General features: G+C 38.0%; 1 protein-coding gene across 12 annotated transcripts in view; it reads left to right on the top strand.

The window, feature by feature from the left end:
• GPCPD1 (glycerophosphocholine phosphodiesterase 1) overlaps positions 1–21159 on the top strand; it is a 43065-nt gene that overhangs the window by 11240 nt on the left and 10666 nt on the right. For all 12 annotated transcript variants that reach the window (XR_005952645.1, XM_041404293.1, XM_041404294.1 and 9 more), the window contains 13 exons: positions 823–907; positions 1839–1932; positions 8257–8332; positions 10147–10188; positions 11377–11500; positions 14002–14245; positions 15271–15433; positions 15525–15657; positions 15874–15928; positions 17498–17590; positions 18660–18737; positions 19571–19610; positions 20374–20435. Coding sequence is in view for 11 of the 12 variants with exons in the window: in XM_041404293.1 (XP_041260227.1) it covers positions 823–907; positions 1839–1932; positions 8257–8332; positions 10147–10188; positions 11377–11500; positions 14002–14245; positions 15271–15433; positions 15525–15657; positions 15874–15928; positions 17498–17590; positions 18660–18737; positions 19571–19610; positions 20374–20435 (1289 nt within the window). In the remaining variant the exon portion in view is untranslated. The remainder of the gene's footprint in view (positions 1–822; positions 908–1838; positions 1933–8256; positions 8333–10146; positions 10189–11376; positions 11501–14001; positions 14246–15270; positions 15434–15524; positions 15658–15873; positions 15929–17497; positions 17591–18659; positions 18738–19570; positions 19611–20373; positions 20436–21159) is intronic.

The raw sequence follows: 21159 nt of genomic DNA, 5'->3' as shown, positions 1-21159 counted from the left end.
AAAACTCCATATTTTCTCATTCTGCAACAGTTTTTTTATTATGTCTAAAAATCTTGTTGAAACCCTGTGAGAACAAAATACTAATTTGTTCTTTCCGTTAGTATTTATCATTGTTGTTCTTACAGTCAGATAGATAACAGGTTTTATATTAAAAACAAGGGTAAGTTGCAATGGTCACTTGGGATATCCTAAAATTAAATATACTGTTGTGACCTTTTGGGTTCTGTATATATGTGTGCATTAAGATAAGTGTGACAATTTCATGTGGGTTTTTTGTGTAACAATGTTACATTTTGATATCCAGTAAAAACTGAAAGTGTAGCAGCAAAATGAACTTTATTTCTCTTGGGAATCAAATTAGTTGGGTTTGTTGCCTTGGGAATAATGCTAGCAACCTCCTGTTTGTCTGTGCCTTCTAAATTGTTGGCGTGACTTCGAGGGAATATGGACATACATTAAAAAATACAGAGTATCTAGGGAAATAACCATGTTACCTTGAGATGAAACATTTTACTGTGAAGATTCGCCTGTCGAATTCCCAGAGCTGTTTGGAGCGCTATTCCTTAAGAATGGTTTGGAAGCCAACCCTTTTAAGGGCTGGGGCTGGCATTAGTCCCTCTCTCAGGTCCTTGGGGTGGTGAAGAAAATGCTGTTCTAGTTTTGGGTGGGGTAAGAGTCCTTTCTGGACAGGAGGGATTTTAGGTGAGTGATTCTAGTATACATATTTAAAATACTTGAAAGCTTGACTGTGGCTGTACTTTTTAATGCCATCTAGTCTGAAGTAATGATGATTGTGGGGTTTTTTCTGTTTGGATTTTTTAGGAGAGGTTTTTGCAATATGTGGGAGCTGCAGTGCTTTAGGAAATTGGAATCCCCAGCTTGCAGTGGTCCTCCAGACTCCGGATGAGTAAGTTGGTTTTCATTTTTGTTTTTTTTAGGGGGATTTTTTTCTTCACTTTTGAATTTTTTTTACTTGTTCCTTTTGAAGTAGCTGGAGTTCTGGAGCAACAAATTTATTCTGTCTTTGAGTTTGTAAAGTCCCGAGCTGCATGTGCTGTTAGTAGAACTCCAGAATTTCTTGTGTTGCCCTTGAGCACTTTGAACGCTTAGGAATATGTTTAAGAAAATACGAAACTTGGGTGTGCATTTCCAGTTACAGATGGTGCTTCTGCTGTTGTAGCTGGCATTTCAGTAGTTTAGCTTTAGATATCTGGAGTAAGAAACTGCTGTGGGGCAATTCTCAGTGCCATGGCTGTGCAGCAAGTTATAGGAGATGTATAGGACAAAAAGAAAGTAAAGACTATGAAGTTATTATTGTGCTAGATAGAAAGCAATAGGGAGGAGATTATTTAAACTGAGAGTTGCATTGAAATTCTTAAGGGGGAGGGGATGTGTGTATAAGCATGAGTGTACATAAAGAAAGTTTAAATGCAGTGGAAGAATTTAGTATTTTCTTAAAATGGTGCCAGCTTGTGGAAGCTCTGTAGTGAAGGAAAATAAGGTTTGCAGGCTGTGTCTGTAATTCTGTCAGTGACTGGCTGTGTCATCTTGGATGAGTCTCTGAATCACTTCACCATGTTTTCCCCATCTGCTCAACAGGGATGAGAATTCTTGCTCTCTTAAAGCACTTCAGATCTGTCGATCACAAAGTTCAGTTTCAATTCTAAGTACATCTCCTATTCTGTGCATGTTTGGCTGAGGTACTTTGTAATAACTTTCCTTCCAACAATACACCAGACTTTATTTTAGAATATTACTCAGACATGTGTCTGAGGTGGCTTTTAGGCTGTATTTTGAAACTTTTTTTTTTGTTGTTTTTTTTCTTTTTTTCTCCACAGTGTGCCTGTGAAAAGATGGAAAACTACTGTAGAGCTTCCTAGAGGAGTTCCTGTTCAGTATCGGTATTTTAAAGGATACTTTCTAGAACCTAAGGTATGTACAACCTTGGCTCATCCCTAGTAAAAATTCCCATACTTGAAATGAAAAAAGGACTTCCTGAGTTAAACATGAGATTTTTTTTAGAAATAGGTCTTGAATTGCTACATGTGAAACACTAAAACATTTGTGGAAATACTCACAGTTCACGTCTGGAAATACATGACCATATGCTCTTAACTGTAATTATATTCTCTTCTTTCTTTTACCAGTGTTAGTGTTCTAAAAATTTCAGTGTTAAAGAAATCCCTGACATTATTAAAAGCTTAAATAATATGGTGACGTTCTCATAGTTACAATATAGTTGCATATGGATTTCAGCAGGGCATGGATCTCAAGTGATCCGTGGAAGGAATGTGATACTATGTGATATCTATCCTATATGATAGGACAGAAGCAAGTGATAGTAGGAGAAAAATGGTCAGTGTAGGAGGTGCATTAAAATTTTAAAAGTTTTTAAAATCACTGCAGATTTGTTTTTGTGAAGCATGAGAAGTATTAACCAGATTTTGTGCTGCATAATTAACATAAATTCATCTCAAAGTGAAAAGGTGAAACAAGGGGTGAGGCATCCCATTGTTTTGTGTATGTTTGTATATAGGAATTTGCACAACTTGGAGGGAAAAAACAGAGCCAAGAGACTGAGACAGATGTGTTTTTGCAGGTATTGATGTCAAAACTGCATATGACTTTAATGAATTAGAGTTTAATGTATGTGGCAGTGTACTGGTTTGTAAACATTGCACTAGGGCAGGGGGAAATTCTTCAGATGGGAAGAGACTGCATCCAGGAAAAAGCTGGGCTAAGTTGGGAAAATTGAACTCTTGAACTGTTTTTCATGGTAATAACCTTAAGAAATTTAATGCTGCCTTTGCTGTATTTCTTATTCTATTAATATCCTGTAGCTGTTCACCCTGGGCTTTAGTTCCCCATTGAAACTGGGATTATGAAGGCTGTAGCTAAATGTACAAAGGAGTTACAGAACCATCTCATCAATATCTTTTAAAAACTTCAAATTACTGTCAAGAGCATGTAAATTTTTGTCAGCCTTTTTTTAACTAAAAAAAATCAAATTTGATGGAGGTATCATTTCAGTGAAGGATACTAATTTCAAATGAAACACAGTTCTGGTTTTTTCATTAGAGCATGTGAAATAGTTTAGTCAGAAACTGGTATTTAAATTGGTACTTTGAGGCAAAGGAAGGGAAGGCCAGTAATAGATTTATTTTGCTGTGGTCAAACTGAGGTCAAAAGTAGATTAATTCTTACAGCTCAACAGCTCTGATGGGACTCTTATTTATTTATTTATTTATTTTTTTTTTGCAAATGCCCAGAAGTTTAAATGTAAGCAAAAGTAGCACACTCAAAAAGCAGTGTTAGTGAGCAGAGGCTGAGTTAAAAGACAATACAATTTCTGTTTTACCATTTGCAAAAGTTTACCCTCTGTGTTGGTGAGTGTGTTTCTTTGAGTAGGTGCTCTGTGTCGTGCACACTTTTGCACCGTGTGATGCAGGGTCTGCCAAGGTAAGTATGAATTTTATGCAATACCAGCATAAAGGGCTTCTAAGTGTAAAGAGCAGGAAAAAAGGAAACCACCCTACAAAAAAAGGCATGTGAATTACTGGGTGCAGGGTTGTCAGCTTAGTGGCTTTACTTCTTATAAAAGAAAGTCTTTTGAAGGAAAGAAATCCAGGTGCAATGTTGTTTTCTTCCTCTTTTTGTAAATCTCTTGCAGAACAATGAAAAAGTAACAGGAATGTCATGTACAGTATAGTGCAAGTGAGAGAGTACATGGAGAATTTTAGCATTAAGGAAATGCTGATAAGGAAAAGATACTTTTAAGTAAATTATTCTGCATATTTTTATTTCAGAATTTTTTTCATTAGGCATTGCATGTGATTAATCTCCTAAATTTGACAAGCTGGCAATATGTGATCTCTGACACTTAATTTTTTATATCAATTTTATGTGTAGTGAAACAACAGTGTAATCTTAACTATATGTTCAAGTCTGAGTGCACGAATTTGACATCACATAATTAGTAAATTGTGCTGAGAACAGATCCATCTGAAGTTAGCAACTTCTACAGCAACTGCACCTGTGAAGGTGCTTGGGTTGGACGTGGTGGCAAAGATGGGGCTGATACATTTACACAGAGAAATGGTAGTTCCTAGATTACCCACAGTAGTGCTACAGCCTAGATGTGAAAAGAGATAGAATAATGGACGTTTTAGTAAAAACAAAAAAAAAAAAAAGTGATGTGTTTTTCTCCCTTCCCTTTAAGAAGGCCATAATTTGATGTTAATTTTTTTTTTCTTGAAGGAAAGTATGATGTAATGGAAAGTCTTGTTTGTAGTGAAGCATATTGGTGTTAACGTAATTGTGGTTATGTAAAAAGAGCAGGTTTTTTTTTTTAAATACTCAGTATATTGAAATTCGTAGAATTGTTGCATGAATATAAATATATATCCAAAGAACATTTTCCTATAAAATTGGTGTCAGGTCTTGGCTCCTGCATATCAAGAGATTTTACTGTGTTTCAGACATTTTGATCTTAAGCATTTAAAAAGAAAAATGAATACACACACTTGGATGAAATGAGACAGTAACTTAAATTATTTTGGTTGAGGTTGTTCTTTTGTTGAGCATGGTCTGGGACCAATGAGCTCCCTGTGAGGATCTTCCTGGGCTTTATTCTACACCCACTTTCTGTTTGTGGCAGTGGGTTGTGAGGGGGTTTGTGTGAGGCACACCAAAACTCCCTTGGCTGGAATTTGTCTTCTGTGTATTTTACGTTTTAGAAGAACAATTTTACATGCATTGTTTGCATGATGCATATTCGAAAACCTTAGTAAGGAACACACCTTAATCTGTTCACCTGTGTTCTGTACTTGCTTTTAAAACTATAAATAAGCATGCAAGTTCAGGGCTAGTTCTTTCAAAGCAAGTGTGAAATAACTAAGCTGTCTGTGCATGTAGCAGGACTTTAAAAACTGGATTGGAGGACATCTTTCACACTTTCTGCTTAATTACAGAGGATTCAAATGAGGGTTAGATTTACTTTTTTTAAGTGCAATTAAATAAATCCATTTAGTGTCTGGACTGTAGTAATAAAGTTGAATAGGCCTAGACTCAGTAATTACTGCCTTAAAAAAGCTTTTTGTAGATTAAGAACCCATGGTTGTCTTGGTAGTAACAAAGGCATTATTATCTGCTGAGATAGCAGATTGTGTGTGAAGCTGTTATTGGAGGTACCAGAGCTACAAAGTCTCTCCTGAGCTCAGCATTTCCTGCCAGGTGACTTTTATGTGCTGCTGCCTTGCAAGTTGGATGCGATGGCTGAATGGCTTTAATTATTCAGTTTAGTGCTTAATTATTGTCTTCTACATGGTACAGAAATCCAGAGGGATTTTGGTCAGAAATACAGCTTTAGCAATTAAGTCTAATTTAGCTGTTTCATATTATTGAAGTAGATTATTATTCTTGAAACATAGTTTTAATTAGTGAAGTGCACTTGGATAAATGTGTTTGTGTGGCGTTTTTAAGATTTGGTTTGGATTTCCCCCCCCTCTAATGCCTGTCTGTTGTGTTGCCTTGAAGCAGGAACCCGGGAACTGATCTCCTAAATTACCATTTTAAACATCCACAGAAGTGTTTTCATTATTTAATTGTACTGAGTACCCAGGCACTTTGTGCAGATGGTGCATCTGCTTTCAACCTCAGAACCATTATGCTAGATAGGCATTTTCCCTTCATTTCAAAAGTGTCTAATGACTGCTGGAGAGGGAGGCCCCAGCTTCTCATAATGGAAGAAGACTTGATTTTTAAAGAAAGTTCTTGAATGTCCTTTAGAAACTTGAAAATTGAATCAGATGTTCAGCTAATCAAGATCAAGCAACGTAATATTCGTGTTGGCTTTTAAAAAAAATAAAAGTGTCTGTATTAGTAGAAAAAGATCCACAGTGCCACTTATCTCAGTGTACTCCCCATGAGATGCTTGATGTGACATTTGAATGGGTGCCCTTTTAAAACTGTCCTCTAGAAACTCTCCTTTTAGGCAACGTTGCCATCCTGTTAATATTGATGAGACATCGTTTAGTTCTGCTGCTCAGCTGGGCTGCTTTTCAGATGTGGTCAGTATATGCCACAGAAATGACATTACTGTTTTGACCTCATTGTAACAATGGCTTCTGTTACACGTAATTAAAACGTTTTTTAAAAGCCTGTAAACTCAGAGAGGGTCTGAGCAGGAATTGAGGGGTTTCTTAGGGATGTCTGTGCCTTTTCTCTAATCAGTTGCCCTTTTTTTCCAGGTAGCTTTGCTTGGCTCTTGTTAGTGTGGAAAGTGTTGAGGGTTCCTGGGATTAAATGCACAATCAGTCCATTGTATTCCTTTCAGGAGAGGAAATTGTGCTGAATGTATCCGGCATGGTGTCCTTATTGTTGGGATAATGTTATTCAAATTTATTCATCATTTTAGAACCTAGCTTTAGAATGGACAGTTACAGTAGTGTAAGAAATAATTTGATATTTTCATGCAATGCACTGGGGGTTTTACAAGGAAAAAGCTTTGCTTACCTTCTGAAGCAAACAGCTTAGTCCATGTTAGGAAGATTTGCATTGCCCAGGTTCACAAACTAAAGCTGTACATGTGTTCATGGGAGCTGCTGCTGGAGATCTTGCATGCCTGCATGGTGGGAGTAAATGGCAGCCTGCCTGCTGACAAACGTGGTTTGCAGCTTTAGAAACTGTCATTGTGACAGGCAAATGTCACTGGGCTGTGAAAGGAGGGGAAAGAAACTTCTCATTATTTACTTTTCTAGAAATCCTAAGCGTGGACACTGTGACAGTAGTGAGAAGTGGGGAACTAAACTGCCCCATAACAGGAATAAACTGGAAGCAGTAATATAATTTTATTTATATTTTGTATGCATTCTGTCTTTAAAACATAACTAAGCATATGTGTTTTATTCTGACATGACCTTGAAGTGTGGACGCCTCTGAACTCATTAGGAACATTGCTTTAGCTGAAACTCACAGAGCAAAGCCATCCTACTGAGCACTTGTTAAATGTTTGGTGTTGGCTTGCTGTTAACTCACCCAAAGGGTTGGGAGATTAAATGTGCTCAGTGTATGTCAAGAAATCCCATCTGCATGTAAAGAATTTGTTGGGTAATGTAACAAAGCTGTAATGGAACAAAGCATTATGGAGCTGTGTAATTATACTGCTGAGTTTGGAGCTTGTCTGGACGTCCCTGTGGGTCTGAAATCTGTTTAAACAAGAACCTGAACTGCTGGAACGAGCTGGCGTTGAAGTTTCCATGTCTTTGGTAATAGTAGCAAATTTTTTTGGAAATAAGTTACTTAGGCTCCAAAACATCAAAATGACAAATTGCAGCTATTTGATAGTGGTTTTTACATCTGATTGTAACAACTGTGCCATGCTAGGAGAAACTTCTCAGGGTGACTGAAGTGGTAACCAGGCATGTTCTCTGTTGTTAAATTGTGGTTACCTAAAAGCTTTTAACTAGAAAGCTATTTCAAAGTTAAATTTTCTGAAAGAAGAGTTTGTGTTAATTTTCTGGTTATCTGAGTCTTGGCTATGTTTGTCAACAAATGTATTCTTTTGGTGGACAATATTTCTTTTTAATGAAAGTATCTAATTTATCCTGGTCCAGCTGGAATAGACTGCGGGGTATTCATTGCTGGCTGATTGGGTCAATTATTTATGTTTTAATTAGATGATAAATAATTTGCTTTCCAGTACCACAACTAAAATAACTGTGTTTTATAGTCTTTGAATTTAGTAAGGTAAATTTTGAAGGAGAACTCACCCCTGTAACTGCTATGTGCATGAGTAGGTGCTGGATGCTGTTTGGAATTAGAGATGTGGGGTATGTTTTTCATAAACTGTTGCTGTAGCTTGAGAACAAAGTGACACTCTTAATGAATTCAGAGATTTTTTTTTTTTTTTTGGTATTAGAAGGAAACTAAAGTAGTCCAGCAGAGTATCTGTTAGCAGTAAAGGTTTAATGATTCCATGTAACCTCTCTGCCATGTCAGACTGTCACAAGTTTTGTCATATGTATTCACAACACATCAGACAGAGTCATCAGCAGTTGCAGGGGTAAGAAGCCTCATCTGTTTTCTTTCTTTCTTCTTCAGTCTTTTTCTCTCTCTGTTCCTCTCCCTTTCTTCTTCTTCTTCTTTTACTCCCTTAAATCTCTAAGTTTAGTTCACAACCATCCCAAACAGCTTCATGGGTACAAAGTCAGATCTAACAAAAGAAATTATTGCAGACATTTAACTTTTAAATTACAGACTATCGATGGTCCCTGCGAAGTCATAGTTCACACGTGGGAGACTCATCTACAACCACGATCAATTACCCCTTTAGGTATGGGCATCAACTGCATCTGTTTGAGGCATATGCATAAGATTGCTGATATGCTGCACACTGGTTTAGAGGGATTGATACCTGTAGTTGTAAAATACTTAAATTTATTAATGTGTGGGAGGTATAGACTTTTTTTTTTTTTTGCAAAACATGGGCCTTACTCTCAAAATATATATGTATACTCAAAATATATATGTAAGTGGCTTCAAAATGGGAGTGGATGTGAAATTCTTTGCTGTCATCCTTAAGATTATGTGGGTTGGTTTTTTTATTAATTTGAAATTTTAATAATTTTCTGTAAGCTTAATTCTTTGAGACTAAGGATCCATATGATCTATTTAAAGAAAATGCGGGGAGGGTATGAAATCACTGTGTTTTTTAATTTAAGTACTATTTAATTAGTAAAATTTTAAACAAAAAATGTTTAATTAGGCTTCTGTCAGTAAATGGATTAATGAAAGTAGAAACATGAATGCACTTATTTACCCAGCAATTTAGCAGAAATGTATTTTGCTGAAAGAAAGGGTGGTATGCAGACTTGCATATGAGTTACTAATGCTTTTCTGAACAGGGAAAAAGTTTGGGTTGTAAGAGTGACTGAAATAACCTTTGAATGTAGCTTGTAGTTTAGATCTCTTATGCTGCTATGGCATGTTTTATGCACTGTCTTTTCTAGCGCATAAAAAATACTATTTTCTCCACACTTAGAAGTTCACATTTGTTAAGAAACTTTCTAATTATTTGAAAAAATGTCTTTTAGAAAGCAGGTGGTATCAAAGAATCTGTTAGTCATTAATAGCACCATGATCATGTTCTGTTCTCCCTTTGCCGTTTTTTTTCCATTTCAGTTGAGTTAGTAGTGTTTCTATTCACATAAGAAGGTTATTTCTGTATTTGTCAGTAGCTGATAAGAGAAGCAGCCTATCCTCTGCTAGGGCCTAGGCTTTATCTCTAAATTTAGATTACCTCATTCAAAGTAGAGATTTTTTTTTTTACCCAGGTAATACTGAATTCTTCATAAGCAGTTTTTAAGAAAATGCAGCAATGCACAGTATGTTAGCCCTGGGTCATTTTGATCCTAAATTGTTGCCTGTGGTTATTAAGAAATTAGATTAGGAGCCAAATGATTCTTAGGGGAAAAAAAAAGGGATTAACCACTGTAGAGGCAAAATTATGTGAAGTTTCATGTTTTGAGAAGTGGATGGTTTGTTTAGACTATCTGTTCTGTTAATACTGATGAATTTACTTAGTGCCTTAGGATTTCAGTTCTTAAAGCTTTGGAAAGAGTAAGGATGAAAGTAAGTGTGAAGTGAGCGTTTTCAGTATTTCATGCTAGGTTGGTTTCTGTCATGCAGGCAGAATAAGCATTTTAATTGTGACTGACTCAATTTAAAAGCTTTAAATCTGCAGCAGGACAACTTTCTTGTATGTTTGCAAGAAAATTTAATGTCTTTGACACTATTTTGACACGTAAAGCATCTTATGTTAGTGGGATGTAGTTATCAGCAAAATACTGCAGCAAGCCAGAAAACAGTGCAACCTTTTTACTCAGTTCAGATTATTTGATGTGAAATGTGGTGTTTTGTGTGTTGGTTGGTTTTTTTTGTGCAGAAACTGAGAAAAAAACATAAATTGAGATCAATCTTTAGAGAAGTTTGCAAAAAACATGCTGCTTTGTCTGTTTCAGTTCTCCTGCATTTTTTTAGATACACTTTTTAGAAGTGGAGAAGTAGAATTAATTTAACTTGGCAATGATTTTTAAATGTGAATACTAATTACTTTTTTCCATTCTTTTCCATTCCTTTTAATTCTAGAAAATGAAATTACTGTCGATGATGGAAACTTTGGAATCTGTAGTAAGTGAGCTATATTAACCTTTATTCTTTACCTTTATTCTCTATGAATTTAATTTAAGCAAGGTTAAGTCTTGTAATTGAAAAATGTTTGAAATTATACGTTTTGAGAAGAATTGCCTATGATAGTTTTCTATGCTTTTACAGTTATTTTTGTATCCAGCATTTGTGAATTCACAATCAGGCTGTTACCCCTTCTAGTGTTAATAAAAGAGTTCTAGGAAGAGTTGAAGTCTTGTCACTCTGATGGTGTTAAAGGTTGAAATTTGGGAACTATAAATCTTGAGCATGCATTTTTTGAAAGTACAGAATAGGCTTAGCTTTTTCTTAATACCTAGCCTTAGAAAAATTCTCATGGCTGGAAAAACATAATCACTCTCACTGAATGTACCCACTCTGCCTCTTCAGTCAGAGATGCAGCTGCCGAAGGGTTCTTGTAAGCCCACACTTCATATTTTTGTGTGTGCACAAATGTCTCACTTCTGACAGTTCTGACCCACCTCTCACTTAATGTTCAATCCTCTGACACTGAAAGTAACTCCTTGTCATACCTCATAAATCTTGTCTTCAAGCTTTTCCATTTCCCCCTCATATCCTCATCAAATGATGGGTTTGGCTCTTTAGGAACTCTTCAAAACTGTGGGGTTTGCTTCAGCACCTGCTTTGCAGCTTGTGTTTCTGGTCCTCCTGCTTGCAGGTTTTCCTTGTTTTGATGTTCAGGGTGTGGAGTCTCCACAGTTTTCATCACAACTGTTGCTGTACCCTGTCCTGCAGACTTGCACTGCTTTGCTGGCACTGATTATGATGAGCTAATGGACACTCCTGTACCTCATCAGAAACAGGGAGCCTCTGACTGCTTTGGAGCCTTCAGAGTTCCTGTCAGTATTATTCCATGTGCTGAGAGATCCCAGGACAAGGGAATGTTACTCAATGCTGTCCTGCAGATAGTTTAAACATGATCATTGTTCCTGTTTAATCCCATTAAAATCCAGCAGACAACTGCAGTTCTTGGTGGCTGTTCTGGGTAGTTCAGAAAGTTTGGGAAAAGGCTGCACCCAGCTTCTTGCATTACTGTGGATCAAGGCTGGTGATAAGGAGGATTATCTGGGAGATGATGGCAAGAGGACCTGCCTAGATCTCCCTAAAATAAGTTACTAAAATGTCTTCTCCTCTTTGTTTGGCTTTTGATAGATGGTATTGAAACTGTGGATGCTGGGTGGCTGACATGTCAGACAGAAATAAGGCTACGTCTGCATTATTCCGAGAAACCCCCTGTACTGATTTCTAAGAAGAAATTTAAAACATCAAGGTTTAGGTAAGAGCCTGCTCATCTCAGTATGCAATTTACCTCATGTTAATTGTCAATGCTAGGGATATATATTTTTTTACTTAATTGATGTAACCTTTAAATTCATTTTGGGTTACTAATAGCCCAATTTCCAAGTGTTAAAGCACAAATATTTACTCCATAATTGTCTTGGTATTTCTTGCCTTTTGGCTGGAACTGCAGTGTTCTTAGGTTCTTCTAGGTTCATCTTAGTTTCTTACAAATCAGTTTGGTGCTGTTCTCTGCAGAGGTGCCTCAAAAAGCAGGCATTTTTATAACTCCACAGTTAATTGTCAGAAATGGGTATCTTAGCCCTGATGTTTAGAGCACTGCTCTGTTGCACACAGTGGATAAGGATTTGGCTGGGTGGTTGCCCTGGATGTTGTGGTCAGCAGCTTGATGTCCCAAGTGAAAACCAGGGATGAGGGGTGTCCCTCAGGGTTTGGTGGTGTTGGTGACATGGAAAATAGGGTTGAGTGTTTGCTGGTGGCAGCAGCCTGAGGGGTGCAGTCACACTGGAGGAAAGGGATGCCATCCAGAGGAAGCTTCACAGGCTTAGGAGTTCAGATCTCACCAAGGCCAAGTGCAAGGTCCTCCACTTGAATTGGAGCAATCCCAAGGGCAGGCCCAGTGGAGAATGGATTGAGAGCACCCTGAGGAGAAGGACTTGGGAGTGTTGGTGACGAGAAGCTCGATGTGACCCAGCGCTGCACGCTGGCAGCCCAGAAGGCCAAATGCATTGTGAGCTGCAGCAGGAGCAGCAGCAGTGGGGCCAGCTGGGTGAGGGAGGGGATTCTGGCCCCCTGCTCTGCTCTGCTGAGACCCCACCTGGAGAACTGCATCCAGGGACCCCCAGGATAAGAAGTACATGGAGCTGTGAAAGTGAGCCCAGAGGAGAGAGACCGTGGAGGTGCTCAGAGGGCTGGAACACTTCTGCTGTGGACACAGGATTAGAAATTCTGTCTTCTTCAGCCTAGAGAAGAGAAGACTCTGGGAAGACCTTTGCAGCAGTCACTAAAGAGAGCTGAAGAGGGACTTTGGACAAGGGCCTGGAGTGATAGGACAAGGGAGAACTGCTTTAAACTGAAAGAGGACAGGGTTAGATGAGATATGAGGAAGACATTCTTTAGTGTGTGGGTGGTGAGACACTGGCACAAGATGTCCAGATTTGTAGGTGCTGAGACCCAAGAAGTGTTCAAGGCAAAGTTGAATGGGGCTTGGAGGAACCTGGTCGAGTGGGTGTCCCTGCCTGTGGTAGGGGGGGTTAGAACTAAATGATCTTTAAGATCCCTTCCAAACCAAAGCATTCCATGGATCTGTCATACTTGATTTATTTATTTTCTTCAAGTTTTGATTTGATTCCCCCTCCCACCAATTCCAGATTTGCTGATGAGGGGAAGATTTATTTAATATGATGCTCTTCACTGAGATTTAATACTTGCATTGTGTTCTGTACAGCTTTGCCTGTTTTCCTTGCATGTTACAGCAGGTAGAAAAAGCAATTTCTGAAGCCAGCTTCTTGTCTAAGTTAAACGGTTGAAAGAAAACTCGATAAGCTAGATGCATTCACTAAATACTCTGTCCTAAAATGTTGGATCTGTCCAGTAGTTGCTGTGACTGTCACTCGCTATGGCAGTGTCGTCTTTCAAGTTTCTGGAGTACCTGTGTTATAACTTCTTTTCTTTTTTTTTTTAATGAGTATATATTTCAATGTGGACTTGGTGTAATAGATTTCCATGATTATAATTATTTCTTTGAGATATGACTTCCGTTTTACTGGTAACTTGGCATCTATAAATGATAATCCTGTATCTCATCTGCTGTGTCTGTGATGCAGGAAGGGATTTGGTTTTCTCATGTGTGCTTACTTCACTGACCTAACTAATTTTGTCTGGAAGGTTTGCTCTCTATGATAAAGGACGTTGAGTCTCATGGAGGCTTATGCTTCTCAGTCCAGGATTTTTCAGAAATCCATTCAGTTTACATGATCATTTAGGATTTTTCAAGGGACTTAATTGCATCAGCCTATATTACTTATGTCTATTAGAGTACACTTATCTGCCTTATCAGAGAGACATAGCAGCAGCCACCAATGTTCCAGTCTTGATCTTGATGATGACTGTTGCTGTTTTCAGTGCTTTTCCTGTTGGCATTATGGGTGTCATCCTGTACAGGAAGGCTGTCTATTTGGCAGCCCGAATAGTCTGGTGGAGTGCAGCTTTTCAGACCACTAGTAGAGTTTTCAAATGTACCCAGGTTCAACTTCTAGCAGTGACTTGAGCACTGCAATCTGACTAAAATAGGATTTATACAATGGCTGCAAACTCTTGCTTGTGTGAGGACACTATACAGTCCTGTTCTGTGAGTGGTGGAGTTGAGAAGAATTCTTGTGTCATACGAGCTTCTGCTCAGGCTTCTTCCTAAATCTTTATCATTTGTAAAGGCACTGCGGTGACTTAACCATTTGTTTTGTGTTTCTGGTTGAGTAGAGTAAAATTGACCCTAGAAGGGCTAGAGAAGGATGATGATGAAGAGGGCCAAGAGAAGACATCCCCTACTGTCCCTCAGAAAATGGCAAACACGGTGGAGTTCTCCTTGATCAGTGACAACGACTACAAATGTCGGCACTCTCAGCCAGACTGTGGCTATGCTTTGCAGCCAGACCGATGGATAGAATACATAATACAAACCATGGAGCCTGATAACTTGGAATTAATATTTGATTTTTTTGAGGTATGTCTCTTTACCCCTAAGAAGCAACTCCAGTCTGCCTTTTGGAGCTCAGTTGTTGTGAAGATTCCACTGTTGAAACAGAGCTACTGCCTGATGTTCTTCATCTTTTGGATTTATTTACACAAGTGTGAGACTTGACTCCCAGCCCATTGGTAGAAAGGTTTTTGTGAGCCTTCTTGATGTGGAGGAGGTTTTTCAGTTCTGCTTATTTAGAAGTCAGTACAAATTAGACTTGAATCTGTGTGTCTGCAGTATTGCATGCTGTTAGGTTGGCTTGATATTAATCCTTTATCAGAGCTAGGTTATGCTTCTCCTGCTTCAGACTGTACAATGTGTGTATGGACTGGTTATATCACAACTATCGAATCTAAATTTTTATATTAGAAGCAAAAGACATTTCTTTGAACTAACTCATGCAGATTAAAACTGGATTCTCACTGCTGTGTCTGTTATTTTTCCCCTGAAGGGTCTTAGTATTTGAAGTTCTTTTTAAAAGAAAGCAACTAACACAGAATAAAGTTTTTTAAGCATTCTCTTTTTGGTCTGAAAATGCCTTCAAGATCACTTACAGTCATAATTGTAAAATGTCTACATAGTTCCTGAACTTGACTGTGGTCAAGTTCACATTCTGTATATTAGTTCTTCCCTGCAAATGCATACCATTTTTTTTAGCATTTTAAGCATAAATATTATTCCAGTTAATTTTTGTTCTAAACAGAACTTGGGCATTTTAGAAGACAGACTATTCCATTCATGCTATTTTGATGTGAAAAGCTTATGAGATGTAAGGGGTGTCAAAGAAAAATGTGAGTTTTTTAGATTTCTGTTAAAGTTTTCATTTTCCTGATAGTAATTCATAACTCACTGCTACATTAAACAATTTTAGCTGAAATTAGTGTTTTATGTAAAACACAAGAAACTTGTGTTGTGTCCTGAGGAGAAAGCCAGAAGAGTTTGTGTAGATTTCTCATTCACAACTAACAGTGGGGGTTTTGGGGTGTTTTTTTTTTTTTGGTTGTTTTCAGGAAGATTTAGGTGAGAAGGTGGTACAAGATGATGTGCTCCCAGGTCACGTAGGCTCTGCCTGCCTCCTGTCATCCACAATCGCAGAATTTGGAAGGAGTGCTGGAGTTCTTACACTGGCTATCATGAGCAGAAATCCAAGGAAAACAATTGGAAAAGTTAGAGGTACAGTTGATGGCAACAACAGATGCAGATAACTTTCCTCAAAGCTGTCTGCTGTTTACTGACATGTGAAGCATTGCTGTTGTTCTTGCAGTGGACTACATCATTATCAAACCCATCCAGGGATACACTTGTGATATGCAGGCTTCATATGCAAAGTACTGGAAACCAAGAACAACTCTGGATGTTGGACACAGAGGAGCAGGGAATTCTACAACAACAGCTAAGTAAGTTTGTTTGCATTTTAAACTGGGGAAATTGTTTTGTGTCACTGACATCAGTTGAGGAAGTGGACAGTTTACAAAGCTGCAACCCATAGTCATTTTCTTCAGTATCAAGTTGTGGGTATTCCCTAAAACAAAAACTTCTGATTTGTGTTTCTGTTGTTTTAATTCTGTGCTATACTGCATCTAACAAACCCTTTTTCCTGGCTGTTGTTTCAGGCTTGCTAAAGTTCGAGAGAACACCATTGCATCCCTGAGGAGCGCTGCCAGTCATGTACGTGCACACATTGTCATACACACAGCACCCGTCTAGTGCAAACTAGATTGGCTTGTATACTTAGTTTGCATGATTCAATACAGTGAATGGTAATTGAGCTGATGTAAATTAGATGAAATCACTGTGGAAATGGCCTGAGTTATGGGAAGTTAATAGTAGGTTAGACTCTCATTCTCAAGTCCCTTTAAAAAATCAAAACTTCCGTTTAGTATATTCTGCTGGTGTTCTAATACAGGGAGAATTTTAATCTCGACCCCGTACAGGCAGGTTGAACAAATGAATCAAATTTTGCCACTGCTAGAGTCTGTCAGCATCCTCTCATGTGGCAAAGGTCTTGCTCAGGGACTGCTGTGTACTGAAACTTGCTGTCTGAAAATGTGACTTGGGAGCTGAGCTGGTAGAATAAACCAATCCTTGTTTTGGTGCTTGCTGCAGTGAAGACTTGAAATCTTAAGACAGAACTTTCAGTTTGGGAGATAATAGCTCCATGTGCCTAAATTCTGTGGTGGAGGTGGTCACTTTTATTCCTTCCAATAATCTTGATCACTGAATAAAACCGTAGCTGCTAAATGAGTATTTTGAACGGTAGTTCTTAATCCTTGAGTGGACACTACAGGTTTATAGACAGGCTTTTAGAATGCTCACAAGAAATATGCACTGAGGCAGAAATTTGCTGTGAAGTCATCAGCTGCATCACCAGAGAATTGCTTTCATCTATTTGCAGATTGAAAAGGCTGGCAAGCCACCACTTTAAAAATATTTCTGCTGAGAAAAGGGCTGAAAAAACCCCATGTCCTCTTTTCTCTCTGTGCTGATTGAAAAAGTGGGAGTCAGGGTGATAATTTGATGAATGGTATTCTTGGGGGCCTTCAAAGGAATGACTTGCAGACAGTCAATATGATAAAAAACCCCAAACCTTTTACTGTCTTACTCTTTCTTTCTGGCCCTCCCTCTTTTCCAGAAGGCTGTACTTCGAGCTTTTGGATCTTTCTTCCTTTTTTAAAGCCTAACAGAAAATCATTTACAGCTGAAAAGAGCAGGATGCAGCTATTTCTGCTCTTGCACAGATTATAACACACTGCTGCTGTGTTACTCACTAGTGACTCCAGAAGTCTGTTCCTGTATGGAATATCTCCCTAAAGCCTTGGCAATGTGGAGCCCTCACTTGTCTCTTGGTGTGGTGGTGGGAAGGAGGGAGGAAGATGCCTCAAAATTATCTGTGTTTAAAACATTTGTGTCTAAAAATATTGTCTTGGCCTTTCTCTGTAACCAGGTTCACAAGACTTGAATCTTATTAGAGGGTTTTACAAGATTAAGCAAGATACATATATATGTGTGTGTGTGTCTGTATTATGGTAATTAGGATAATTTGCCATATATTTTTTTCATCTTTAATAATCTATTGCTGAACATGATTTAACTGGTAGCAGCTAGGTGTATTCAACTTCTGCTTGATGTCCAGGACCTGTGAATACTTGACAATACTTGCATACAGTTCTATAGTCCTTGTGCACAAGTAGTTAATGGGCTTTTGTTTTGTTCTGTGTGATTTTCGATTCTCTGTAGGGAGCAGCATTTGTGGAATTTGATGTGCATCTTTCTAAGGATCATGTGCCTATAGTATACCACGATCTCACATGTTGCATGTCCATGAAAAAGGTAAAGGAGATAATAGCTCTATTTTATGTATAGATATGCCCATTCTAGAAATTTAAAATGTGAAGCTCTCATAGAAATAATTCTGGACTCTCAAGGGCTAGAATGGCAATAAATATGCAGCATTACCTAGTGCATAGAGCAGGGAAATGGAGTTTTTTCCTTTTGATGTTGTAGCAACAGCATTTCAGATGCATGGTTTGGCACTCTTCAAGCTCACATTGTAATTACTGTTTAGTTTCTTTCTGACCTACAATTTGGAAGAAAAAAAGCAGACAACTCTGCTATATTCTGTGGTGCCTATGGGGCTGTCTTATACTGAGGCCTGAATGTTTGCACTCTGTCCTGTTCTGCTTATCTTCCCTCCTAGTGCTGGCAGTGAATCCAGAGAGAGATTGCAGAGCACACTGCTCTGTCTTCTTGGCACTGGGTCTTGTGTTTTCAAACTCCCACACTCTTGGCAGTATTGCACTTTATAGGCAGCTTGGTTTAGAACAGCTATGGAAATGGACCTTGACCGGGGGGAATGAATGTTCAGTGTATCTTCACTCAGCATTGTCTTGCTCAGTAAAAATTTCTTAGTGAAGAGGGGAAGTGAGAAATGGACAGAATTTTTTTGACACCAGATCTTTATTTTGGGAGTGGTCTGTGTGTGTGAATTTTACCCCAGGACATTTACCTTTTTTTTATTAGTTTCTGAGACATTGGATAAACAGCAGTAAAGTGAACTGCCTTGGAATATTTTTAACTGCATTTCTTTACTTGTAAACATCTTTCCTGAATACATTAACCAATCAAGTTTTTACAGAATATGCTAACATTTTGGGAGGCAAGAACTTTAAAGCTATGACTTGCATGAAAGACAAAACACTAGGTTTCTTTCAAATTGTTTTGTGCTTTTAGGTGCCTGTGTTGTTTTGTGAAAACTGATCATCTTATTAATAAGATATCACTTGTATCTTTATCAATAAAATATGAAACGTTAATTGCCTCTATGGCTACTATATGAAAAGTGTGTAGGCTTTTTTGTTGTTTTCAGCAATGCTTAATTATGTGTTGGTTCTCTTCTAAGAAACTGGACACGGAGCCTTCGGAACTGTTTGAGATTGCAGTCAAAGAACTCACATTTGATCAGCTGCAGTTATTAAAGGTATTGTTTCCTTGCCTAGTACAATACGCTGCGTGTAGAATTTTATGAAGCTTGGAGGTTTTGGGAGTGACTACAGATAGTTTGGGAGAGTCCAGTTTTAAAAATAGTACAAACAGAACAATTGGGTAATTCCAAGAGAAATACTTTTGCACTGTTTTTACAACTTAGATAAATGTTACTACTTTTATCCTCTAGAAATATGGTATCTAATTTTCAAATGATAAAGGGACTGTGTTGAACTGCTCTACCTTCCAAACAGAAGTGCCCTGTCTAGATAAAAAAGGGATGAGAGGGCTGCTGAAGACCCTGCTGAGATACCTGCCCTCAGTCAAGGAAACCATCTGGCTGGTCCAAGAACCATATGATTCTTTTTACTTAAAATTACTTGGCCTGCTCCCTTTTGTGAAGAGAGCATTTGAATGGAGCAAGGGAGTTGGCTGTGTCTGGCCTGATTCTAGCTCAGCATGTGTGACTGTAATGTAAAACAGGTCAGCCCTTTGCACTGGATTGAAACACAGAGGAGGGATTAATGTTCAGACTTCTTCACATCTTGATGTTGAATTATAGTTTGTATGGGTTTACCCTTAACACGACTCCTGAATTTTCAGTGAGCATGTTTTCAGTTTGGTTTTGAGCTTTTCTTGAAATCGTTAAAACAAAGATTGAAAGAAAATTGTGATGTATACAATATGGTCTTTTATTCTTTTACAAATTACTGTAACTATGTCTGTAATAGACTTTTAAATTGTAAAATTATTTACAAGCAAAATTAGTTACGTTTTACATGTAGGAAGATGTGGGTAGAGTGTTAATGTTGCTCTTATGCTCTTCAGCTGGCTCACGTGACGGCCCTGAAGTTAAAAGATCACAATGGTATGTACTAGTTTGGAGGAGTGTTGGGATTGATTTGTTGTCATGTAATTGTATAAATTCTGTGGTTGCAGTTGCTTATTGTAATCACATTTGTCCTGAACATTTCTAAATGCTTATGTAGTTAATTTTGTGCATGCTGTGGAGGTCTTTACTGGGAAGGAAATACTTTAACAGAAGTTGGGAAGCAGGGACAGAAGGGTAGAAGGCAAATATATAGAACAATATATATTTCTGAATAATTATAACAAAATTGCCACTGATGTTTCCATCTTATGCCCCTCCAACTGTACCTTCAGCTCTTCAGACTTGCTGGCAAGAAGTTTGGTAACTGCTGCAGGATGTCTTATCAGTGCTGTAAATTTTTGGCCTTAATTATCCCCTTTGTAGGGACAGCAAATTATCTCACACATTCTACTTGTATAAGAAAAGATAAAATTTTAAAAAATCAAACAAATAAGCCTTCATAGCCATGGCTTATTGTGGATATAATTCTCTGAGTGAAGTGGTGAGGGATGGGAGAAGCCATTCTGAGATATATATATATATATATACACATATATACATATATATAATGGCAAGGTTTTAAACTCCAAACCAGGAATTGCCAACACCATCATGGGAGTATGTCAGTGTTAGAGGAAAAGATGTAAGTAATCATTATTCACTCCTAAAGGCCTTACAATTTTGTGCCAGTCTTTTCGTGTTGGCATTACTGGGATTATGTTCTGTTTGTTTTAATTCAATATTTTATCTTTCTTTCCAGCATCTTTTAAAGAGGAAGAGAACTCTGCTTTTGAGATGCAGCCATTTCCTTCTCTGCAAACAGTAAGTAGTGAATATGGAGCAGGATGACTTGGGAGCTTGAAAACCTGTGTTTTACTTTCAGCTTTGCACACATAGCAGGGGGATATTGATTTTTGGGTTTAGGCCTCTGGTATCAATACTGGAACTGAGAACAGGGGTTTTATTATTTATTTATTATTTAAACTTAAGTTTAAATTTAAGTATTTATTATTTAAACTGGAGGGTTTTCAGTGCTTACAGGTAACAGTCTGTGTGTATTTCAAGCTTCTGAATTTGTGAGCCCAAGCTGTGTAGCTCAGGGTGCACTCAGTTTTACAGCTGCCCCAACATGTGGGCATTGCCTGTTAATGCACTGTCAGTTGTTTCTAATTGTGAAAGAAACCACACCTGGCCTTTGGCAGTTCCTCACAGTGTCTTGGGCATCTTTCAGAGCCAGACACTGAGAAATGTTGAGTGAATTTCCAGTGTGTTTCCATTTAGAACTGGTTTGTGTTAGCTCCACCTTTTGAAATCACCTTGCAAAATTCTTCACAGGAATTTCACATGAAAGAACTTCTGTTATCATGGTAATGACAAGCTCCTGGCTTTCATACTTAAGATGCATTTTGCATTCAAAATAACTTCCTGGAGAAAGAAAAAAAAAATTTCTTCAGGAGTACAAATGGGGTGTTTCTTACATGTGTTAAGGTGAATTGGCTCACATCTGTATGTTTGTCTAAATCTTGTCCCTAAGATTGTATCCACT

The sequence above is a fragment of the Onychostruthus taczanowskii genome, unplaced genomic scaffold (genome assembly GCF_017590055.1).
Source record: "Onychostruthus taczanowskii isolate IOZ18803 unplaced genomic scaffold, ASM1759005v1 scaffold21, whole genome shotgun sequence".
Classification (NCBI taxonomy): domain Eukaryota; kingdom Metazoa; phylum Chordata; class Aves; order Passeriformes; family Passeridae; genus Onychostruthus; species Onychostruthus taczanowskii.
This window is presented reverse-complemented; position numbering and strand designations above follow the sequence as displayed.